Source organism: Mobula hypostoma, chromosome 15, assembly GCF_963921235.1.
Source record: "Mobula hypostoma chromosome 15, sMobHyp1.1, whole genome shotgun sequence".
Taxonomy (NCBI): Eukaryota; Metazoa; Chordata; class Chondrichthyes; order Myliobatiformes; family Myliobatidae; genus Mobula; species Mobula hypostoma.
In genome coordinates, this window is record NC_086111.1 from 21,938,177 (window position 1) to 21,963,666 (window position 25,490).

General features: G+C 40.7%; 1 protein-coding gene across 3 annotated transcripts in view; it reads right to left on the minus strand.

Annotated features, from left to right (window-relative positions):
• Nucleotides 1-319: 319 nt before the first annotated feature.
• Nucleotides 320-25,490, minus strand: part of tatdn2 (TatD DNase domain containing 2) — a 30,961-nt gene continuing 5,790 nt past the window's right edge. For 2 of the 3 annotated variants that reach the window (XM_063067837.1, XM_063067838.1), the window contains exons 2-7: nt 24,134-24,518; nt 9,802-10,335; nt 6,962-7,816; nt 6,297-6,424; nt 1,977-2,160; nt 320-804 (exon numbers count right to left, since the gene is read on the minus strand). In XM_063067837.1, coding sequence (XP_062923907.1) covers nt 664-804; nt 1,977-2,160; nt 6,297-6,424; nt 6,962-7,816; nt 9,802-10,335; nt 24,134-24,518 — 2,227 coding nt within the window. In that variant the 3' untranslated portion in view covers nt 320-663. Of the gene's footprint in view, nt 805-1,976; nt 2,161-6,296; nt 6,425-6,961; nt 7,817-9,801; nt 10,336-23,999; nt 24,114-24,133; nt 24,519-25,490 lie in introns of those variants that run through there. The other variant, XM_063067839.1, reaches the window with a different exon arrangement.

The following is a 25,490-nucleotide window of genomic DNA, read 5'->3' on the forward strand; positions in this document are numbered from 1 at the left end:
TTGCCTACTTTCAGTACTTACAACAGCAAGGTTGGAACCCAAGCAACACAAAGTGACTCTATAATTTAATCTGTTGGTAACCCATTAACACACCTACAACCACCCCCCCCTCCCCCGGCCACTACTACTTTATCATTTCCTGTCAAGAATGTCTTATTTTTATGTTGCATTGGATCTGGAACAACAATCATTCCGTTCTCCTTTACAGTTGTGTACTGAAGAATGATAGTCTTAAATCTCAGTTGTTTTGTCAGTTCTTTATATCAGATTTGAAACAAGATGATACTTGGTAACAGTTCCCACCCACCCCATCCCAGAAAGCAATAATTCAAGAGAAAACCAGTGGCCAGAAAGAGAACACAAGCCATTGGTTCATGACACATACAGACACCATGTTTGAGTTGTAAATCAGCAAAGCTAATCAGATATTTAAGCGTCTGATCATCTTTCAAGTAAGTTCTCTATAGTTGAAACATCAGCAGCATCTAGTAGTCAAAGTTGATTACAAATATGTAGAACTCAATTAAAAATAAAACAAATAAATCATGTAACCTTAGAAGGCATTGTTGGAAAAATAACAGACTGAACTGCCATTATTTCCATGTAAATTTTCTCTTGCACTCATATTTTCAAAATGCAAGTAACAGAGATTTCGTCAGTTGTTTATATTCCATATAATCCATGGGTATTTCTTCTCAATGCATGAAGAACGGTGGACAGTTTCATCGCTTTCAGCCTAGCAATTTCCTTTACAGTGTACAAGCCAAGTCCTGGATGGGAATGGATACAAACTCCTTTAGAAACCTGAAAGCAAAGCAAACATACATTATGTTTAGGTTCAAATATTTACTTCCAGCACCCTGCAAAGTAATTTTTAATGTTAAGTAGTAGTAAGCGTATGTAAAAAGGAATTTTAGTTTTGTTGCATTTATAATAAAATACTATCTGCTTTCCAGCATTGTGAATAAGTACCTGGCTCTGGTCTACATTACTGCCACTTGGATGAAAAATTGTCTCAGTAACAGCAAGCAGAGTGGTAGTAAAAGGGCATTTCTCTGTCTGGAGCTTAAAGTAGGTATCCTGAGGTTTGCTCGGGGGACCTCTGCTTATAATATAGGTTAATGAAGTGGACTTGGGTGTAATTTTGAATAACCTGGAGATGTAGTGAACATTAAATGGAGATAATAGGATTCAAAAGCTTAGGTACAAGACAGAGTGTAGAATGGGCAGATGGGTGGTGGGTAAAATTTAATGCAGCAAGATGCAAAGGGTCATGTTCTAGTTAGAAGAGCAAAGAGGCAGTATAAATCAGGGAGCAACACTCGTTCACCTGCATCTGAAGTGATATTTCCAATTCAATGTGATTCATTTCAGAAGAAGACAGGAAGGCCTTAGACTGCACAGAGGGACTCTAGTTACATAAATAACTTGAGAATTTGGGGACAGAGGAAGTTAAGAAGTACAGATAGTTACAATCATGAGTGTAGCCATAGTAGCTACAAAGAAACTTTACACTGGCAGAAGGATTGAGGACTAGAAATACTGAAGGATATGCAGTACGTTATCTGGAATGCAGGGTCGAGCAGTGGCATAAGAAATTTAATCCAGAAAAACATTTTGGGATGTCAAATACCAATAAGACACAGTAAATGATAGGAAACTTCGAAGTGTTGATGTATAGAGGAACTTGGGAGTACAAATTCATAACTCTCTGAAAATGGACATGGCAGCAGTGAACAGAAGAATTGGGATGTCACATTGCAGCCACGCAATATGATGGTTAGGCGCTACAACTCTGATCCTCCATAGACTTTCAGTATTTTAACTATTTTAAATTCTGTCTGGATTTTCAAATAGACATCAATATTGTATGTGTGTGTACTATGTATAAAATGCACATTTCAGTGAGTTTACGACTTCTGCTTTTATCTTTGGAGCTATTCCAACTCAGGAAATATAAAAATTGTACAACTGACCCCTCTAGGTAAAAAGTATGGTGCATCAGTCTCTACAACAATCCGTTCCATTGGGATTTTTCTGACTGCTTCCTTGGTCACACCAGCAGATGGGTAGGTGATTAAGGCTGTGAATCCAACGGATAAATTTGGAAATTCCCGTAGAAATGGTTCAATCACCTCATAAGAGCCTGTGAAGCAATGCCTGCGGAACCAAATTAAAACACAAGCAAATAAAACAAAATTATTGTTTCTCACAAGGCTGAAGTTTCCTTAAGTATTCTTTAAAATTACAAAAACATGCAGTTCATCTTATGCCTGGGAACATTTATCCAGATGCTGGACAGAAAAATATATTGCCCTTAGTAAAACTCAACATCACGTTACTGGTTAAAAATTCACTTCACTGTGACATCTGTGCACCTCCCCCGATGTTAGGATCAGGAGTGTGGTTGTTCTCTTATCCTTGTTGTACAGTAAGCTTACTGCAACAGTTTATCAATCTTGAAAATATAGACTGTTTCTGATTTTGGACAGATCATGTCTGAGAAATGGTAGTTAGATTGTTCTAAACCTATGGTACATGTCATCTTCTGAAGTGGTTCTGTTTGCCTGAACATGTCATGACGAAACTTTCCACAGTACTTACTCTCCTTTTGCTCTTGAGTTGCTTCTCTCAGTCAGGGGTAAGTGCAGGAGGGCGTTTCCTCCTCCCTCTGCTCTTTATACTCTTATTACTTCTCTTGGTCCAGACGTTGGCAAAATTTCAAATTTAAAGAGACAGGAATTGTTCTTGTATCAACAAAGCATATTGCAGTGTCAATGAAGTTGTTGGGAAAACTCTCCATTGGCTAGTCATTCCTAGTACAAACTACGGGAGGCCATTCAGCTTCAGGACCTTGCTAGAAGAGTTCCTTACCACAGTATAATAAGCTCTATTATATTCAACTATTCCAACAATCACCTTCTCTACATCATAACGGCTAAGAATGGGGGATTGCAAGTTCAGATCCATTCACAACTATACTAACAAAGCAGCTGTATCTGCATGTTGCATGGACTGAAAGTAGTATCTAGCTGTCATACCACACAATTGAAAGTTAATTATCAATTCTAACAAAATCTCTATCTAACCACCTGTCCTGGACATTCAATGGCAATGGCATCAGTATCCTGCACAGAAACTTAAATGGACCTGTCACATCAAAAGCAGTCAGAGGAAGTTATTTTGGGATGAGACACTGTTGACTCCCAATGTCTTTCTACTACTTATAATAAGAGCATGATGGAATGCTTACTATTTAACCACGAGTTCAGCTGCAATAATGTCCAAGAACAAAACAGCATCTTGGATAGAACAGCTGCCACTACACTGACCACTGTTGTCCTCCACACCAAAGCACTGTGGCTTAAGTACAAACCACCTAGAAGATGCAATTCAGCAACTAACTATAGCTCTTTGTATCTTCTCCTAAATCCACTGCTCTACTACCTAGAATGGCAGAAATAATTGGCAGAACACTATCATTTGCAAAGGTTCTCATTCCCTGTTTGGATAAATTTGGAAACTGCGGAAAGGATGGGTAAGCTGCTTACAGCAATATGGTATGGGGTCCTGTCATGTAGGGGAAGAAAGGAGAACCAGTGGTCTAAAGAATTACATATTTAGGATTCTAAACAGCAAAGATGAAACGTCCGGGTGCAGCATTGCCTATCCAGTACCAGGTTTAGAAATGTCTCTTTTGGGCTGGAGAAAGTGTGGAATAGGGAGAATCCAGTTAATGTAAATACTAACAAAATACACTGAAAATTCTAAAAATCCAAACTTACAATAAATGTGCCAGTTTTCACTTCACTAAATACCAATAACATGCTCAACTAACTCCTGTACAATTGTCCCTTTCATAAATTAATTAAAATTTTCTGAGGTGCTTTAGCAGTGACACTTTGTTTTGGAGGGGTTTTTTCTTTACCATCTTGTATAACTTACACTCAGTGTCATTTTATTAGGTACCTCTTGTTGCTTAGGTATGTTCATGGTCTTCTGTTGCTGTAGCCCATCCTCTAAGGTTTGACATGTTGTGGTTCAGGTATGTTCTTCTGTATACCACTGTTGTAACACTTAGTTATTTGAGTTATTGATATTTTCCTGTCAGGTTAAACCAGTCTGACTATTCTTCTCTGACATCTCTCATTAACAAGGCATTTTTGTCCACAAAACTCTGCTCATAGATTGATTTGTTTTCCTTTTCACATCATTCTCTGTAAACCCTATATTGTTGTGTGTGAAAATCCCAGGAGATCAGCAGTTTCTGAGATACTCAAACTATCCTGATTGACACCAGCAATCATTCCATGGTCAAAGCCATGTAGATCACATTTCTTCCCCATTCTAATGTTTGGTCTAAACAACTGAACCTCTTGACCATGTCGACATGCTTTTATGCACTGAGTTGATGCCACATGATTGGCTGATTAGATATTTGCATTAACGAGCAGGTGCACAGTTGTAACTAATACAAGGTGGCCAGTGAGTGCAAGTAGGACTAGAAAAGAGATTTTGCTGAGGGAGATCATATAGATCTCTATATCGTGTGAAATTTACTTATTTCATCTCATCCTATCAGAGATAAGATGAAATTTTCACCCTACCTGTCTTTCCTTCAGCTTTCCTGCTACATAAGTTTGTCATTCAACCATACACATGTATACAGCTGAATGAAACCTTGTTCCTCAGGGACAAAGGTGCAAAACACAGTACATATATCAAATGTGTATGGCCTGGATGGGAGTGGAGAGGAAGAGATCTTGACGATTATCTCAGCAGTCGTCACAATCTGTTGCTGGGTCTTGCAGTCAGATACCTTGCAATTCCCATACCGGATGGTGATACAGTTGGTCAGGACCCTCTCGATGCTACTCCGGTAGAGTATGGTTCGAATGGGGGTAGGGAGCCTCACTCATCTCAACCACCTCAGGAAATGGAGGTGCTGCTGTGTTTTCTTGAATAAAGAGGTGGTGTTGAGGGACAAGATGAGATAATCCGTGATGTGCGCTCCAAGAAACTTGGTCCTCCAAGTAGTGTTGATGTGCAATAGTCAGCCTTCACCTTCCTGAAGTCCACAATCACCTCTTTAGTGTTGTCCACATTGAGACTCAAGTTGTTGTGTTCACACCAGACCACAAGCTGATTCATCATTGTTGCCGCTTTCTCCAGGCAACCCATACGGACACACTCCTTGATGCGGGCTTCTACTGTGCCCCATCTGGCCAATATATAATGCTCTGCATTCAGAGAATCCTGTAAACGCCAGCTGTCCTGAGCCCAGGTCATCATTGATCTGCATAAGCTGGGATTTGAGCTTCCTTATGGGTTTCTGGATGGTATTAATCCAATATTTCTTCAGGATCCTGGCGATTCTTCCAGAAACCGATGGTAGCAGAACACTGCACGAGCAATGGCCACAAGATTGGCTTCGATGGCATAGAACTACTGTGTCACACCAGTGGCTTTTGGGACCACCTGGTGAAGGAAGCCATTGAAAAAAGACTAAAGAATAAGAAATTTCACAAAGACGAAAGTCTCGCTCCAAGTAAGAACTGGAATATGATTGTAAACAAGGTGGGACACGGAAACCTGATTGGTTGAGGACTAATCAATCACGAGGGACGGATGACAGGGGTATATATATACCATCAGACTAGACATAGTTAGGCATCATCCCTGATGAAAATGGTGGACCTTGTCATTGAAATATCAGTTAAAATCAACACGTAATTGGCTGGAAGCCCAACAAGAGTTTATGCATCAAAAACACTGGGAAAACACTAGATCCTTTTTGTAGCAGTTTATTCTGCATTCTGTTATTGTTTTACCTTGTGTTACCTCAATGCCCTGATGTACTGAATTGATCTGTATGAGTGGTATGTAAGACAAGCTCTTCACTGTATCTAGGCGTATGTGATAATAATAGACCAATTTACACCTGATACACAGTAATCATATACCCAATGGAGCCAATGAGCATATATGTACATTAACAACAAAATAATCCATCTGACCACTTCTTCTTGTTCCCAATCCTGCACTATCAGGATTAGGTCTTGCATGTGCACAAATCTCCGGAATGTTTCTAATTCTGGAAGCGTTCTTTAAGGCAAATTTCCAATAGCCAAACAAAAGAAATACAAATTACCTATAAGTTCCTTATATTACGTACCCTATAAAACATCAAGCCTCAAGATCATTTTAAGGACGTCTACCGTCAGGGAAACATAGCTGAATCATTGGTTGATAAAAACAATAAATAAAACTAAAGCACAAATATAATGACCTTTTACCTATGAACTTTGTAGTCCTTTGGCACATTGATTTTCATTATCTCAAAAAGATCCTGATCAGCGTCCCTGCAGTGGATAACGAGTGGCTTTTTTAATGCCACCGCAAGTTTCAGCTGCCTCTCAAAGACCTGGCATAAACAAGAATCTAATTATTTATAAGTAATTATTCTCATATTCATTCACCCCTTCCCGCTTACCACTCCACCTCCCCTTCCCCATCAGTCCTAGACTATCAACTTAACACACATGCACAAATTAAGAAAATGCTATTGTGTCAGAAATGCTTTAATATGGCTACTCAGGCAAATGGGAGAAATGTCTTGATGCTATTTGAAGATGGTTTTCTGAGTCATCTTTCGCTGTATTTGAGTGAGTGTGTATATTATTTATATACACACACATATATTTCTTATTACAATTAATATTTTTATGTACTGCACTGTACTGATGCTGCAAAACATCAAATTTCATGACATAAGTCAGTGACATTTAAACCTGATTCTGATTATGGTAGTTAATTCTTAAAATTCATGGATTAATGGTGTGAATTTCAAGAAAAACAAACATTTAATGGCTTTTGAAGGACAGATTTTAGCAAATCTTGTAAGTCAGCAGATAAATTCACTTGTTGATGAGCAAGTTGTCCCACTTGTTTTTCCACTTACCTGTTTTTGCTTAGGGATGTCTGTTGAACACTTATACGAATAGTCCAAACCCATCTCTCCAAAAGCAACGGCTTTTGGGTGTCTCAGTGCTTGGATAATTGTGCCTTCTTGTAAATTTGTGTAGTAACGGGCAAAATGTGGATGACAACCAAAAGCACCCCAGACAAGAGGGTCTTCCAGTAAACTTTCCCATAAGTTTCCACGAACTAGACTGCGAGGGTCACAGAAATCAGTGATACAGCCATGAAACTCAGCTGGAAACGTGCTGTCATAAACTTTCATAAACTTTGCAAAGGTCCCCTTAAAAGATAATTTAGAGTATAAAAAGTCCAGATGGCAATGTGTATCCACAAAGCCTTCCCTCTGGTAATTCAGTCCCCAATTATGGTCCAAACATTCTGAATCTTTAATTGAAGAGCTGAAAGAACCCTTACTAAAATCCATGCTATTGCTATGATCAGACTGATGTGGTGAATAACTTAACGACTCAAAAGACAAGTTATTGCAATTAGCAGACGGTGAGCCTTGTAAACATTTTTCTGAAAGCCTTGACAAAGATTCTGTTTCATCATCACTAAGGTTAAGATAACAGCAGTCATCATTAAATCTGCTGGTTGATGAAGGTCGCTGAGGTGTTTGAGGGCTTGACCAATGTTTTGAACCTGGATAGCAGAATGTAGAGTACATGAAAGATGGTTGTGTAATATATTTGGCATTCAATGGTGTACCAGATCTGGAACTTTCCAGGTTAATCACTGGACTGGAATCTTCTTGTGAAAAAGTAGCTATTACAGCAGGATCTTCAACATCAGACCAGTCACTTCCAGCAGATGCATCATCATCAGAGTTCAGTTTCTGTTTTTTTTAAAAAAAAGGAAGTGATGTCATAATTGAGACAAAACCAAGTTCAAAGCAAATAGAAATATGCAGAGAGCTAAGGCAATACATTTGTATTTCAAGAGGTGAATATACGCTATACTTTTTGGGCTTCAAAAAATTAACCACTGAAAACAAAAGATTAGGTCATTATGGGGTTTGCTTTAATATCCCTGCAACTATCTGCTAACTAGTAATTGGAAAATAGAGAAAATGTCTTTGAACAACTGGCTCAATGAAAATAAAGAAAATACATCTTCTACTCATTCACAGGTGACGTTCACAAAATACTAATTTTTTTTGAAAGAGTTAAATAGGATAAATTAAAATAAATTGAAGTGTTGAAAGATCAGTGGACAGAAGTGGCTGGCTTCAGGCAAAATTGAATTTTATCCACTTAACCTGAAAATAAGAACGCCCATCAAATGGTTTTTCATTGACTTTTAACAAAACATTAATTGACAAAATACATATGATGGAAAACATTCTTAAAAGTTAGTTATAAGCAACCAAAATAAATATTGTTGACCCAACTTGTCTGTGTGTATCCATATACCACAAGATTCCAATCCCATGCGCTTAGCCTGTTCTAAACTTTTTTTTTCCAACCGCCTATTCAGTTTAATACAAGACAGTCTGCTTCAATCACTCAAACTCTGGTAGCATATTCCACCAGTCTTTCTGTAAAGTCAGTTTCTCACACTTACTTTTCCAAATCTTGTATCCTATTTTTTTTTTGCTCTCGACTTAGCCCCTTATCCACCATATACAACATGTTTACCATGTCCAATATCATTTTTAAATACCCATCAGATAGTGTTGAAGTCTCCTAATAGTGGAGGATTTTTTTCTTTTGTATTTCCTCCCTTAGATAGAGTTCTATTTAATATTTTCTGCATCCTTAGTTTTCCTTCAATATTCTTTATTTGCAAATGAAGTCTTAAGATTTGTATAGATTTATAGCTCACAATTCTTATAATTATACTTTGTCATAAAATTGGTATTCCATTAAAACGTAGAAGGCTTTTGTCTTTTTCACTTGGCATACTGCTTTTAACGTCATTTGAACCCCAACTCATGATAGCTCCCTTCTCATCCAGAGCACTTAGATATTTTTAGTGATGATTACTAAGAAAAGGGAGATAAGCCAAAACTGGATTAGATCAATTGGCATGAAGTGGGGAATTCAAGGAAATGTCAAATAAGTATATCCAAAAATAGATGGACACCCCAAAAGAGTGGAAAAGGTAGTAATTCCTAATTACATTTAAAAGTACCTGGATATACACCTAGGAATGAGGGTCAGTCTGAATAATTTTCTGGCCAGCCTAAAGATGATGGGCCAAATGACCTCCGGACTGTAAATATCTATAATTCCCTATACTATCTTCCAGTTACTGGCATTAGGCTCAATTTGTAATTATTTTTACCCATTTTATCACTCCTCAAGGTCCAACCCTGTGAGAGGTTGGAAATCTGTAGGGTTGGCCAACAAGGCTCTGATGATGTTGTATAGGCCAATTCCCTGTACAGTGGATACAATGGATTACAGAAACAGTGATGAACTCCAACCATACCATTGACTTCAGAGGACAATGGAAACAGGAGGTCATCGATGTCCTATGCTCCACTCGCAGCTAAGGGCCCAAGTAAGTAAGTACCATTTTATCAATATTATTTCATAACCTCTTGCACTTCATTAGCTAAACATTTGGAATTAAATGTATTGTTGGTGCTTACTTTCATAAAAATGTTTGCTGGTTGAAACCAGATGATGTATGCCAAATAGCAAGAGTTATTTTGTAATACTTTTGTATGAACATTTTCCTGAAATCTCAGATTTTTGTATAACTTGTTTTAGAATCAAAAATAACATATGCAAAACAATTGTTCCAATTAGCTCTGAAAAGTATACCTCTATCACTATATAATATTGAGATAAAACAAAGTAGAGGTATGAATACCTTGTAGCCAACGCTCTCACTTTGAGGACAATCACTGCTTCTTTCCTCCACACGTGCCTTAATATTCACAGTTACATCTGTAGATACCAGCTTACGGTCTAGTCTTTCATCCATGTTATTTTCACTGGCCTTTAATCCAACATTCCATTTTTGCTTCACAAAATTATTTTCAGAATCATTTTCTTGTTGTTGATTGCTATATTGAGAAGAGCAAACCACATGAGATGCTTCCCGACAGCTGTTTTCTTCAGTTTTCTTGCATTCTTTCATGAGAGGTTTAGCCGATCCAGCCAATGTCTCTTCCGAACGATCAGTGCTTTTGGTACGGCAATGCCGATATGCTTTCTGAAAATCTCTACCAATTGCTTCTGATATTGCTTTAAGGTAGAGAACTTTAGTACCCTGTGGTGGCACTGCCCTCCGAGTCTTTGGCTGAATGATGCTGTTGTCATCTCTGGTCTGGAACGTAGACTGAGAGCTTTGCTTTGTGGAACTACTTAATGCTGCAGATCGACATTTCTCTGCTTCCATATTCTGAAATTTAGCACAAAAAAGTAAAATAAATAACAATGCAAATAACAAAGAGCAAGTTACAGGCTTTTTAAAAAAAAAACAGGGATTTTGCTTGTATGCATTCAACCAAACAGAACATCCTTCAGGTATCTTAACATATGTAGTGCAACCTTTGTTTATCATAGTGAGAGTCGTCAGCACTTTTTATGGCTATTCTTTCATAATCCCAAAACTTTCAATTTCTCATGCTAACTAATTTTTTGTGTCTGATGTACGAAAAAGTGTTTTTCAAATGGGACAATGAAACTGTCCAGGCTCCTTGCATATTTGAAGAGAATACACTCTGATAAAGCAAACAAGAACTTGGCTCCCACCCCCCCCCGCCCCATCCCCAAGAGACTTGGTGAAAACTTTCAGAAATGGAAAACACTTCAAAAATAGTTACCAGCACTTCACAACAAAACAGTGATGCTTCATACAACATTTCATTGCTCATGGCATTCTTGTTTGTCCAACAGATGGGGCACCATCAATGATGGAATCAATTGTGGGGTTATTACTTTCTTAAAAAAGCTGTACCAAACATATTTGCCATTCACTGTGTCATAAACAACCCAAGTGATTGGCTGCACAAATCATTAAATACTTTTATCACAGTGTTAAATAAAATCAAGTCCCATGCTCTCAACTCTCAACCATTTTGAGAGCTTTATATTTAGAATGATGAAAATTTTAATTGTTTGCTTTTTGCACACAGAAGTCATATGGCTGTCAAAAGGAAATTGCCTGAGACTCCTTTTGAGACTGTGATAAAATTCTTTTAAGGCTTGAGTGCTTCATTCAATAATCAACTTAATAATATTAGGCATGACATTGCTTATTTGTCAGAATTATTGGCAAAGTTTAATTATATCAATCTTCAATTGCAAGGAAATGATGTGAATCTCATCAAAGTCAAATCGGTCATCTCCACATTTCTGTTCAAGTTAACCTCATATAAGTGAAACGCTTAATCAATCTCACAATCTTTTCCAAATTCTGAGTTGGAAGAGAAAGAAAGAATACCAGATGACGATCTTTAAGAATATTGTGCCCACCTGGGTAAGCTAAATAAAGACATGTTAGAGAGATTTTAGGGTCTTCACTCAATCTAAATTCTAGATTAGATAATAAATCCATTCCTGAACCCTTGTAATTTGAAATTAACAGGAAGGATGGAGAAAGAACTGATCTCGCAACAAAATGATTTTGAGCTAAAGCTGAAATTTCAAAAAAATCATATCAAGACTTTTGGTCGCAGAAAGCTATCTCTGAATGCTATCTGCACTACGGAAAAAGGTCAAGCGTCCTTTATTGCTTTTCCAACATATACTAAGTGGAGTGCAGTTTCGGTGCAGTCACCCAACTTCTTTCAGAGCAATAAAACAAACTGCAAATTACTGAACGTGGAGATCTGAGGCGCATTCTGACTGACACTCACCCTGATGCTCAGAAGCAGATAACACTGCACCAAGCCCATACATCTCATTGAAAGGTGAAAAAGCAAAGTAGTGAATAGTTGGACTACTAATGTACGCTCTAAAATTGTTGATGAAAACTGTTGTTTTTGCAATTAATGAATGAAATAACTTCATTTGTAGCTTTGAATGGTTCTGAAAAAATTTTTGCAATTGTTACTGCTTTTAATTTGCAGTTCCTATTTTCTTTTACTATGCATTGTAAATCAAAATTCTTCATAGTTTTTAAGTAATGGCCAGAAAGGGAGAGGGCGCACTAGGGAAGTGGCCAGGGAGCCAAGGGAGTGGTAACCCAAAAGTTTGGGAACCACTAATCCAAGATAATCCTAGACTAGTGGTCACCAAACTTATTAAGCCCAAGATCCCCTACCTCCACCTCAGTGAAAGGCAAGATCTACCTACTAAATCGTTTAGAGAAAAAACAGGTCAGATTTTACTTCCGATTTGAGGCCTTTTATTTGGGTGAATTGTATTTGAATTACACAAAATACTTTTGCCAAACTTGCAAATTAATTCAAACAAGAAAACACTGTAACTAGCATATCAAACAGGCCATAGCTGTCTTTCTTTAAGAATAGTACAATACTTCACACCTTTAATTCTAAGTTTCATTATTTAATCTTATTTCAACACGAAAAATAAATGAATATAAATTGACTGTTGCACTCAGTGTGATGACTGGGGCTGAATACTTTCTGCTAGTTCCCTGAAATTTGGCTCATAACTACAGACAGCCAGTCTGAGGCAGCCTATGAGGTGTAGGGTTTCCAACTGTCCTGTATTTCCCCCGCTAAGGTACAGCGTTCCTATGAAACCTTTCGTGCTGAAATGCTTTACGCCGAAGAAGCAATTACCATTGATTTATATGGAAAAAAATTTTGAGCGTTCCCAGACCCAAAAAAATAACCTACCAAGTTATACCAAATAACACATAAAACCTAAAATAACACTAACATATAGTAAAAGCAGGAATGAGATGATAAATACACAGCCTATATAAAGTAGAAATAATGAAGATTAAGCCAAAATCTATTCGTGGGGTCAAAAAAAAAACGGCACGTACTCGCATGCGCACACAGGTGCCCGCGCAAGGCTTCATGGTCACGGTAGTCTTTCTCGGGGTAAACACAAATGTCCCGGGATTTGACTGCCATTTTTGTCCCTTATTTGGGAGTGAGGAAGTTGGCAACCCTAGTGAGGTGTCTGTCAGTAAGTCAGCTCCTGTACTTAGATTTAATAATTTTCATCTATGAAAAAGAAATTTCACATAGATAAGTTGACCCGAAGTAGGCACTGACTTTTAGTGGTATAAAACCAATGTGCACACCGCGCATTGTTCTGCCCCATCAGTAGTAATTGCCGCCAGTTTATGAATGGGGATGTCATTTTCATGGCCATATTTTCCTAAACTCATTGTAAATATTCTCACCTCTCCTTCTTCCCTTTAATTACAAAAGAGTGAGGAAGTCCTCCTTTGTTGTAAAATCCTGGAAAGCCATTCTGACAAATACGACATGCAGAGCTGTTTGCATTACATCCAGGGATTCATCGAACTGTAGAGAAAAATATCCATGTCCTCTGACAATGACTCTACCCTCCTTGTCACTGTTTCAGGGCCAAGCGGTATATTACGTATTGTGGTTGTGATGCCGTTTTTGTTTTTAAAGTAATGACCATTGCTTCCTTGAATAAATCGCCATCTGTAAAAGGCTTCTTGTGTTTAGCCAATAGGTGACTTACACAAAATGATGCTTCAATAGCAGCCTTATTTTGAGCAGCATGTTTTGTGGAAAACGATTGCTGGGCCTTCAACCCCGATTTCAGCTCAACTTTCCAGGCACGACTTGCGCTCTTTGGGGGGTAGGTGTCTTTAAATTCCTGGTGGATGGTGTTGTGGTGCCGCTCCAGATTCCCTCTTTTAGTCAGTGCTTGTGTTTGGTGGCACAACATACATACACACTTGTCTTTCACCAAGGTAAATAGAAATTCCTCTTCCCACTCTGGATGGAATTTGTACGTTTCGCCTTCTTTTGTGGAGCCTCCGCTATGCTTTCAGGATATCACGAGCGATTGCCAATGGCATCACCTCTGATCTGGGCCGATGTTTACGTGCCAGGCAGCACCTAATTAATTAGCTTGTTTATTTTGGCTTTTTTTCTTAAAGATGTGCTGTGTGCATGCCGACTACCGCTGCACCCCTGCATGCTTCACGGCCCGGAGGTTGGGGACACTGCCGTATATTGATGTTTGCGATAGTCTGTACTCTTATCTAACCTGATTGGTCACTTTGACGCAGCACAGGCTACGCTGAAAACGCGGTGCATGACAGGGGCACTACACACATGCGCACTGGGCAGAAAGAACGGAACTAAACCCCCACAACCCGGAAACAATCTCTCTTTACAAACAGCTTTTTAGCGAAAATATTGCTATATTACCATTATCCTAATTAGTATTACTTTATAATGCTCACATTACAACAGTATTTGTGTATCTATTTTTGATTTTTCTTCGGGATCTACTGGGAAAATCTCAAAGAACAACCGGTCGATCGCAATCGACGGGTTGGCGGCCCCTATCCTAAGCAATAATAGCCTCATACTTACGAGTCGCTCTACTTCTAATCTCTTTCAACAGTTTAATTTGCTTTCCATAGGCTTTGCTCATTCTCATAGTAATGCTGTAAGCCAAGGGGAATGACTACTAAAAAACATGTAACTGGCTTGCACGAAGTGCTGAACTCACTAAATAGTTGTGCAAACCTTGCTATATCATTTCCATTGACTTTGCCACTGGAAAGATTATAGAAGGCAGCAAACTGTAAATTATTCAGCAATCAACTTGTAGGCAGTTGAGTTCTTTAAATGTTTGTGGTAAGGAGTTTCTCCTGCTGGTTAATACATGATCAATGTACAAGTGTAAAAGACAGTATAGGTTGGTGTGCTGATCTACAAAGAGGCAACAATGTACACGAAGATCAGAGTTTTCCTGTTCTTCATAATTTAATGGACAGATGCTAGTTTCATCAGTCAGTGAAATTAATGTTAAACATGGGAAGATAATTTGTTTCATAAGTAACTCATGAAGCATCATGTCAGCACTATTAAAAAGCAGCCCCGATGCTGATTTGGTGTTTCGAAATGTGCTTTCTAAATAGTAATTGAGTTAATAGCATTACAGTTAACCAAATCTTAAACAAGAACTTCAGAGCAGGAAGAAAGCTCTGTGAAATTGATCTTGGGTGGTAGCTTAAATTGGCCAATTCGCTTTCCTAGACTGTAAATGATTTTCAATGACATAAAACTAATTGAATGATTGAATTATTGAAAGTCTGCCATGCACAAAGTTACAAAGGCAGTTTGAAAAACTGCACAAATGAAAAACCAGGCACTAGGTGGAGATATAGTGCCATCCAGGGAATGGCATGCACATTTCTAAGCACAAGTTTGGAACTGCATGACTACTGGAAATGTGGCATATGACAGAAAATCATGTATTTTTACCTTGCATATAATTTATTTTTCCTAGTCACAAGGGACTCAGACATGGATATCACATTTCTGAACAATTTCAATTGGCAATAGATGACACAAGTTATGTAGCTAAAATCACCAGATTGCTAAAAGAATTATTCCAGTGGTGCATACCTTTTTCTTAAATAGAGGGCTAGATTATACAGTTTGGAGAAAAGTACAGCCTTTCCTGATTGAATTCACGTGAAAGTATTTTTTATTTGCATTACTGGTCACTGACAGCTTTCTAGCAGGCATCAAATGATCTTAGATAAATTTTGCTTTAATGAATTTTGCTGCCTAATCTATCCCCCCTCCCAGTGTAACTGCATTTATAGCAGAAACAACAAATCACTTCTGACAATCACAGATGTGAAACAAGTTAGCCATAATGAGATTCTTAATCATGCATTTGCTTACAAATGCCAGCCTAGCTTCTGTTTAAATTGCTATGAATCAACAAGACAATAACAGTTCTGTTGTTTAAAATGCAGGAAATTATGACTTGTTTTTCATTTGACAGCACAATTTGCACAAAGTTAGGTTTAGTCTTTACAACTGCAGGCAATCGACAAAACTTAACTGTCTGCTTATTTGACGTAACCGATAAACAACTGTATCTATAATCCACACCCCAAGATCCCCACAGCTACTGGTCTTGTCAAATATGCTACATATCCTGCATTTAAACCAGTAAATTTAGAATATAACATATATTTTTTAAAAATTCAAGAGCCGTAGCAGACCAGATGTGCAGACATGCATGAAGTCTCCTTCTGGTGCTCCTTCCCCCTTTTTCTTTCTTCCATGGCCTTCCATCTCTTTCACCAATCAACTTCCCAGCTCATCACACACATTTGCTCTTACCCCATCCACCCGCCACCCTACCAGGGACAGCGTTCCTCTTGTCCTCACCTACCACTCCACCAGCCTCCACATCCAACATATAATTCTCCGAAACTTCTGCCACCTCCAACAGGATCCCACCACCAAGCACATCTTTCACTACCCCCATTTCCTGCTTTCTGCAGGGATCACTCCCTATGTGACTCCCTTGTCCATTCATCACTTCACACTGATCTCCTTCCTGGCACTTATTCTTCCAAGCGGAACAAGTGCTACACCTGGCCTTACACCTCCTCCCTACCATCTAGGGCCCTAAACAATCCTTCCAGCTGGGTAACAATTCACCTGTGAATTTGTTGGGGGGTCATTTACTGTGTTCGGGGCTCCCAGTGTGGCCTCCTGTACTTCGGTGAGACCCTACGTAGATTGGGAGACCGCTTCACTGAGCATTTACGCTCCAATACCAGACCAAGTGGGATCTCCCAGTGGCCATCCATTTTAATTCCACTTCCCATTCCGATATGTCCATCCATGGCCTTCTCCACTGTCATGATAAGGTTACATTTAGGTTGAAAGAACCTTGTAACCTTGAATTTATTCCATTTGGGTAGCCTCCAACCTGACAGCATGAACATCGGTTTGTCAAACACGCAGTAATGCCCCCAACACACCACTCTTCTCTATTTCCCATCAACTTTTCCCTCTCTCACCTCATCTCCAAGCCCACCCACCACCTCCCTCTGGCACTACTTCCCCCTTTCTCTTTCTTCCATGGCCTTCTGGCTCTTTCACCAATCAACTTCTCAGCTCTTCACTTCATCCCTCCCCCTCCAGGTTTCACCTGTCACCTGGTGGTTCTCTCTCCCTTCCTCCCCTCCCCCCAACTTTTAACTCTACTCATTTTTTTCCCCCAGTCCTATCGAAGGGTTTCAGCCCGAAACGTCAACCGTACTTTTTTTCCCCCATAGATGCCTCCTGACCTTCTGAGTTCCACCTGCATTTTGTGTGTGTTGCTCGGATTTCCAGCATCTGCAGATTTTCTCTTGTTATTTGAATTTATTCTTTTTCTGGGTCAATAGTGTCAGTCTTTAACTAGCTTGCTTTCATACCCAGGTTCTCCACTCCATTATTTTATAGCTTATTTCCCTCATCACTGGAGATTTTCTGCAGCTCATCTGAGACCTTTGTATACCTCCTGAATGATGGTGAATATAACTGGTCACACTTCTCAATTGTAAACTAACCAGTGCTTCGTAAGAGTTCAGTGGATTTTTTTTTATGAGTTTAACTAAGTAAAATATGTTAACCAAGCAATGGTAGTATGTCTACGAGGGGTATTTATTCTGAAAACTAATGGAACTCGTTTCCTCCCATAAGAGGCAGCATCATGATGATTCTGCATATACTGCAGATGAAAAAAGCCTTCCCATATGCCTCAACTCCTCTTCCCTACACCAAGAATATTCCCAATAAGGACATTCATACCACATACAAGAACACAAGCACAAGCTACAAGTTAATCTTTAAATAATGTTACTGTTCAAGTTTGGAAATACAAGACAGGGTGGGGGAAAGGTTCATGCACAAAATGCTGGCAGAACTCAGCAGGTCAGGCAGCATCTATGTTTTGGGCTGAGATCCTTCATCAGGGCTTGAAAGAAAAGAGGCAGAGGCCAGAATAAGAAGGTGGGGGAGGGGAGGAAGACAAGCTAGAAGCCAGGTGGGTGGGAGAGGGGTATGTGAAGTGTGAAGCATGGAGGTGACAAGTGGAAAAGGAAAAGGGCTGGAGAAGAAGGAAATTAACAGGAGAGGAGAGTGGATAATGAGAAAAAGGGAAGGTGCGGGGCACCAAGCGGTGGTGACAGGCAGATGAGGAGAAGAGGCAAGAGGCAGAGTGGGGAAAATAAGAGGAACGGGTTGTCAATTTTAACTTTCATTGACTCTCCTCATTTTTGCAGTTTTTTAATGCTCTGTTCACCTGCATAGGCAGTGAAGAATACATATTATTCCACAACCCAGAATAGGTTTCAAATCTTCTCCCACCCTCCACCCCTGCTAACTCAGAAATGTGCCTGACCACTCATATGCTGACAACCTCAATAATGTTTTAGTCTTTGCCAGGGCATTGTGCTTTACATGGATTTGGGAGAATTATGAAGCTTATTGCTATTGATCTATGCTTCTGATTATAGTTGGAGGAGATACAAACAAAAAATTAACTACTGGATCATTAAAAGTTCTGAATGCTTCCAATCAGCCCTGATAAAGTAGTGGTTGTAAACCGGAATGCACTGTCTGAAAGAGTGTTTGAAGCCGAGTCGCTGAGAACTGTCCAGACAAACACTGGATAAGTACCATCATCCCCTCAAAACTAATCAATAAGCTTCAAGACATTGGCGTCAATCCCTCCTTGTGCAATAGAATCCTCTTGCAAACCAAACCCCAGGCAGTTTGGATTGGCAGCAACATTTCCTCCACAATCTCCATCAGCACGGGTGCACTACAAGGCTGTGTGCTTAGCCCCTGCTCTACTTGCTTTATATTTATGACTCAGGCCAAGTACAGCTCCAATACCATTTTTAATTTTGCTGGATGACACCACTGTCTTTGGCCGAATCAAAGGTGGTGATGGATCAGCAAATAGATGGGAAACTGGAAATCTGGCCGAGTGGTGCCATAACAACAACAATGTTAGCAAGACCGGGAGTTGATTTTTGACTTCACGAGGAGAAATCCTGAGGTCCATGAGACAGTCCTCACCAGGAGATCAAAGGCGGAAGGGTCAGCAACTTTAAAATCCTTGGTATTATCATTTCCAAGTGCCTGTCCCAGGCCCAGCACATAAATGCAATTACGAAGAAAGCAGGGCAGTGCCTCTATTTCCTTAGAAGTTTGTGAAGATTCGACAGGACAAACTTCTATAGATGTGCAGTGGAGAGTGCACTGACTGGTTGCATCACAGGCTGGTATGGAAAGACCAATGCCATTGAATGGAAAATCCTACAAAAAGTAGTGGATACGGCCCAGTCTATCATTGGTAAAGCTCTCCCCACCATTAAGCACATCTACACTGAGTATTGTTGCAAGTAAGCAGCACCCATCATCAGAGATCCCCACTAAGTCATGCTCTTTTCTCAATCCTACCATTAGGATGACTTTACAGGAACCTCAGGACTCACACTATCAGGTTCAGGAACAGTTACTACAGTCCATCAGGCTCTTGAATCAGAGGGGACAACTTCACTCACCCCATAACTGAATTGTTCTCACAACCTATGGGCTCACTTTCAAGGACTCTTCATCTCATGTTCTTGATCTTTATTACTCATTTTTTTTTATTATTGTTTAATTCTTTTTCTATTTGCATAGTTTGTTGTCTTTTGCACATTAGTTGTCTGTCTGCCCTATTGGGTGTGGTCTTTCATTGATTCTATTATGATTCTTGGATTAACTGAGTATGCATACAAGAAAATGAATCTCAGGGTTGTATATGGTGACATATATGTACTTTGATAATAAATTTACTTTGAACTTTGATTGCCTGAGCATAGACGGCCATGAACTAACCCTAACCCATCCACAAAACCCACTACATGTTATACAGAGTCATTAAATTATAACATTTTAAATGATTAAGATAGGCAGTATTAAACGTAAACTCAGATTAATAGAGCATGGAAACAGACCTTTTAGCCCAATTCGTCCACGCTGATCAGTGGCATTATCCGTTTTAATCTCACCTTCCAACCACCCATTGGTTCATAGCCATCCATGCCTAGGCAATTCAAGTGTTCACCTAAACACTTCTTCAATGGTCTTAGTGTCTCAGCTTCAGCCACTCTCTCAGACATTGCATGCCAAGTACATACTATTTTCTAGGTGAAGAGAGATTCCCCCCTCCCCCTTCAGGTCTCCTCCAAATCTCTGCTCACTTACCCTATGTCTAGTTTTATACACCTCTGAAAAGGGGCAAGTTTCCCTATCTGTACCCCCCATGTCCCCTTAGTCTCCTCACTCCTGAGAGAAATGACCCATCTTCTCCAGTGTCGCTCCATAACAGAACTGCTCCATCCCATACATCATCCTGGTGAATCTCTTCCGTACCCACTCCATTGCTATCACATTCATCCCACAGTATGCTGATCAGAAATCCATGTAGTGCTCCTCTTTAGGTCTGTCCAAAGTTTTATAAAGCTGGAGCGTAACCACCCTACTGTATTCAATGCCCTGACAATTGAAAGCCAGTATCCCATATGCCTTCCTAATCACTTCACTACCTGTGTTGCCGCTTTCTACAGACTTGAACCTCATGACCCGCTATTTCTCAATACCAATACCTTACCGTTCCTAAAAATGCTGGTAGAACGCAGCAGGCCAGGCAGCATCTATAGGAAGAGGTACAGTCGACATTTCGGGTCGAGCCCCTTCGTCAATCCTGACAAAGGGTCTCGGCCCAAAACGTCGACTATACCTCTTCCTATAGATGCTGCCTGGCCTGTCCACCAGCATTTTTTGCGTGTGTTGCTTGAAATTCCAGCATCTGCATATTTCCTCGTGCTTGCCTTACCATTCCTGGTATGTCCCAGCCTCAAGAATAGTCCAAAGTGCATCACCTCACATCTGGATTAAAACCTCAACTACCATTTTTCAGCCCATTTCACCAGTACATCGATCTCTCAGCTACCTATCATCCATACTATCAACAACTCCAGCAATTTTGTGTCATCTGCGAACCTACTGATGTCTCTGACATTGACATCATTCAGACATAATTCAAACAGCAAAGGACCCAAAACCGATCCTTGTGCGACACTAGTCACATGTATTCAATCAAAAAAAAAAATTCTCTACCATCAACTGTCTCCCGCTGCCAAGTCAATTTTGGATCCAATTGCCAACTTGACCCAAAGGCTTTACTAATCACAGATATGACACTGCCCTTATCAATAAACTTTGTGATCACTTTACAGCCATGCTTGCCATCTTTGATTAGCCCTATCTTTCAAGTGATCATTTATCCTCTCTGAGAAAATTTTCCAGTATCTTCTGTACCACTGATGTTAAGATCATAGAGCTTGAGTGCTCGGGGGAGGGTGTAGATGCTTTTTCTGCTGGTGGGGGAGGGGGCGTAGTTGCTTTGCTGCTGCTTATGCATGGGAGGGGGGAGCTGGGGGGGCCTTTGGGTTCTAACATTTAACTGTCTTTCATTCTTTGGAGCACTCCTCTGTTTTCGTGGATGTTTGCGAAGAAAAAAATTTCAGAATGTATAGTGTACACATTTCTCTGACATTAAATGTACCTATTGAAACTATAATTATCATGCTTTACCCTGTTGCCTGTCTTGAGAAGGGATAGCATGGTATTTTCACTTGTTTCAGCAAAGATTTAAAAATCTTAATCAGAAGTTTTCCCTAGTGTCCCATAACAGACTGATATAAATCCCATTCTGTCCTGGGGAGTTTTCCACCTTTAACCCCACTGAGGAATCAAGTACCTCCTTATTTATGGAGAGCTACGATTTGCCTTCATATGAAGGGGATCTGAACTAAATGGTAGGACTTGTAGTCCAGCTGGCCCACAATGGAGGGCGCAATGGCTGAGTAGACAAAAAGAAAGACCTTGTGAGCCAGCTGCAGGCTGTACATCATGCACCAATGAACTATCCCATCTCACATCACAAAAAGGAACTAACGAATTTAATTGTGTACATTTACAGAGATTTTAAAAACGCAAACAACAGGAATTCTGCAGATGCTGTAAATTCAAGCAACACACATCAAAGTTGCTGGTGAACGCAGCAGGCCAGGCAGCATCTCTAGGAAGAGGTACAGTCGACGTTTCAGGCCGAGACCCTTCGTCAGGACTAACTGAAGGAAGAGTGAGTAAGAGATTTGAAAGTGGGAGGGGGAGGGGGAGACCCAAAATGATAGGAGAAGACAGGAGGGGGAGGGATGGAGCCAAGAGCTGGACAGGTGATTGGCAAAAGGGATACGAGAGGATCATGGGACAGGAGGTCCGGGAAGAAAGACAGTGGGGGGGGGAAACCCAGAGGATGGGCAAGGGGTATAGTCAGAGGGACAGAGGGAGAAAAAGGAGAGTGAGAGAAAGAATGTGTGTATAAAAATAAATAACAGATGGGGTACGAGGGGGAGGTGGGGCATTAGCGGAAGTTAGAGAAGTCGATGTTCATGCCATCAGGTTGGAGGCTACCCAGCGGAATATAAGGTGTTGTTCCTCCAACCTGAGTGTGGCTTCATCTTTACAGCAGAGGAGGCCGTGGATAGACATGTCAGAAAGGGAATGGGACGTGGAATTAAAATGTGTGGCCACTGGGAGATCCTGCTTTCTCTGGCGGACAAAGCGTAGGTGTTCAGCAAAGCGGTCTCCCAGTCTGCGTTGGGTCTCGCCAATATATAAAAGGCCACATCGGGAGCACCGGACGCAGTATATCACACCAGCCGTCTCACAGGTGAAGTGTCGCCTCACCTGGAAGGACTGTTTGGGGCCCTGAATGGTGGTAAGGGAGGAAGTGTAAGGGCATGTGTAGCATTTGTTCCGCTTACACGGATAAGTGCCAGGAGGGAGATCAGTGGGGAGGGATGGGGGGGACGAATGGACAAGGGAGTCGCATAGGGAGTGATCCCTGCGGAAAGCGGGGGGGGGGGAGAGAAAGATGTGCTTAGTGGTGGGATCCCGTTGGAGATGGCGGAAGTTACAGAGAATAATATGTTGGACCCGGAGGCTGGTGGGGTGGTAGGTGAGGACCAGGGGAACCCTATTCCTAGTGGGGTGGCGGGAGGATGGAGTGAGAGCAGATGTACGTGAAATGGGGGAGATGCGTTTAAGAGCAGAGTTGATAGTGGAGAAAGGGAAGCCCCTTTCTTTGAAAAAGGAGGACATCTCCCTCATCCTAGAATGAAAAGCCTCATCCTGAGAGCAGATGCGGTGGAGACGGAGGGATTGCGAGAAGGGGATGGCGTTTTTACAAGAGACAGGGTGAGAATGGGAATAGTCCAGATAGCTGTGAGAGTCAGTAGGCTTATAGTAGACATCAGTGGATAAGCTGTCTCCAGAGATAGAGACAGAAAGATCTAGAAAGGGGAGGGAGGTGTTGGAAATGGACCAGGTAAACTTGAGGGCAGGGTGAAAGTTGGAGGCAAAGTTAATAAAGTCAACGAGCTCTGCATGCGTGCAGGAAGCAGCACCAATGCAGTTGTCGATGTAGCGAAGGAAAAGTGGGGGACAGATACCAGAATAGGCATGGAACATAGATTGTTCCACAAAGCCAACGAAAAGGCAGGCATAGCTAGAACCCATACGGGTGCCCACAGCTACACCTTTAGTTTGGAGGAAGTAGAAGGAAGCAAAGAAGAAATTATTAAGAGTAAGGACTAATTCCGCTAGACGGAGCAGAGTGGTGGTAGAGGGGAACTGATTAGGTCTGGAATCCAAAAAGAAGCGTAGAGCTTTGAGACCTTCCTGATGGGGGATGGAAGTATATAGGGACTGGACATCCATGGTGAAAATAAAGCAGTGGGGGCCAGGGAACTTAAAATCATCGAAAAGTTTAAGAGCGTGAGAAGTGTCACGAACATAGGTAGGAAGGGATTGAACAAGGGGTGATAAAACAGTGTCGAGGTATGCAGAAACGAGTTCGGTGGGGCAGGAGCAAGCTGAGACAATAGGTCGGCCAGGACAGGCAGGTTTGTGGATCTTGGGTAGGTGGTAGAAACGGGAAGTGCGAGGTGTGGGAACTATAAGGTTGGTAGAGATTTACATTTACAGAGATTATGGGTTTTGCTTCACCTACCTGATAGGTCATTTTTTTCAGAAACAAATTCTTTTGCACGTCATGTTGAGTCCGAATAACTGCAACCATCAGATTAATGCAATATGGGTTCATAACTCTTTAACTACAAAATAGATGATACTGTTATAAAGTACCTTATCAGGCTCCACCATCACAGGTCTTGACATAAAACTTTGTTGATGGCAACTTTTGTCACTAAATAAAGTTTTCCTCAGTGGATAACACATTTTCCGTGTATCTTTATCATAGAAACTGTGGCCTCGTGAATGATCAGAGTTTTCAGAAGAAATTATATTTGATGTGACATTCATTTGTTCATTACGGCCATCAACTGGCTCCTGTCCTTTGCCAGTTTTCTGAATGATCTTCCTTGTGTGATCACATCCCAAGCCACTACTATCGTCTGTTTGGTCCTGTTGGAGCTGAATTGTGTGTTTCCTGTATTTTAATGGAGAGGCAGTGAAGGTGGCATCCCCGAACATCTTTTGCTTCTGACAACTCGGCCTCAAAGCTACCTCACTGCAATAAAATAAAATCTTGGTTATCAAGCATTCAAAGACCCTCATATAAATGAACGACTTCAGGATCAATACAATGATAGCAAACACACAGGCAATTATTCATGAATGAAAAGCAATGAACCCATGTTCATTGTCCATTTTAATAGTATGGACAGTGAAGCTATTTGCAAAAATTAATGACAGAGATCCCCTGAGCATAGACACTACATACTTCTCTAAATTCAATAAGAATTTTAAAAAAACTGCAGAGGATATTTCTGATCGTGTCCAAGATATCCTGAAGTGGGAGGGTGAAGAGCCAGAGGTCCTGGTACATATAGGTACCAATGACATAGGTAGGAAAAGGGATGAGGTCCTGAAAGAAGAATATAGGGAGCTAGGAAGGGAGTTGAGAAAAAGGACCGCAAAGGTAGTAATCTCGGGATTACTGCCTGTGCCACGCGACAGTGAGAGTAGGAATGCGATGAGGTGGAGGATAAATGCGTGGCTGAGGGATTGGAGCAGGGGGCAGGGATTCAAGTTTTTGGATCATTGGGACCTCTTTTGGCGCAGGTGTGACCTGTACAAAAAGGACGGGTTACACTTAAATCCTCGGGGGACCAATATCCTGGCAGGGAGATTAGCGGGGGCTACTGAGGTGACTTTAAACTAGAATGGTTGGGGGGTGGGAATCAAATTAAAGCGGCTAGGTGTGAGGAGGTTAGTTCACAACAGAGGGATGGGAACCAGTGCAGAGAGACAGAGGGGTGTAAAGTGAGCGTAGAAGCAAAAAGTACAAAGGGGAAAAGTAAAAGTGGCAGGCCGACAAATCCAGGGCAAGCATTAAAAAGGGCTAAGAGAGTTGTAAAAGAGTGCCTGAAGGCTTTATGTGTCAATGCAAGGAGCATTCGTAATAAGGTGGATGAATTGAAAGTGCAGATTGTTATTAATGATTATGATATAGTTGGGATCACAGAGACATGGCTCCAGG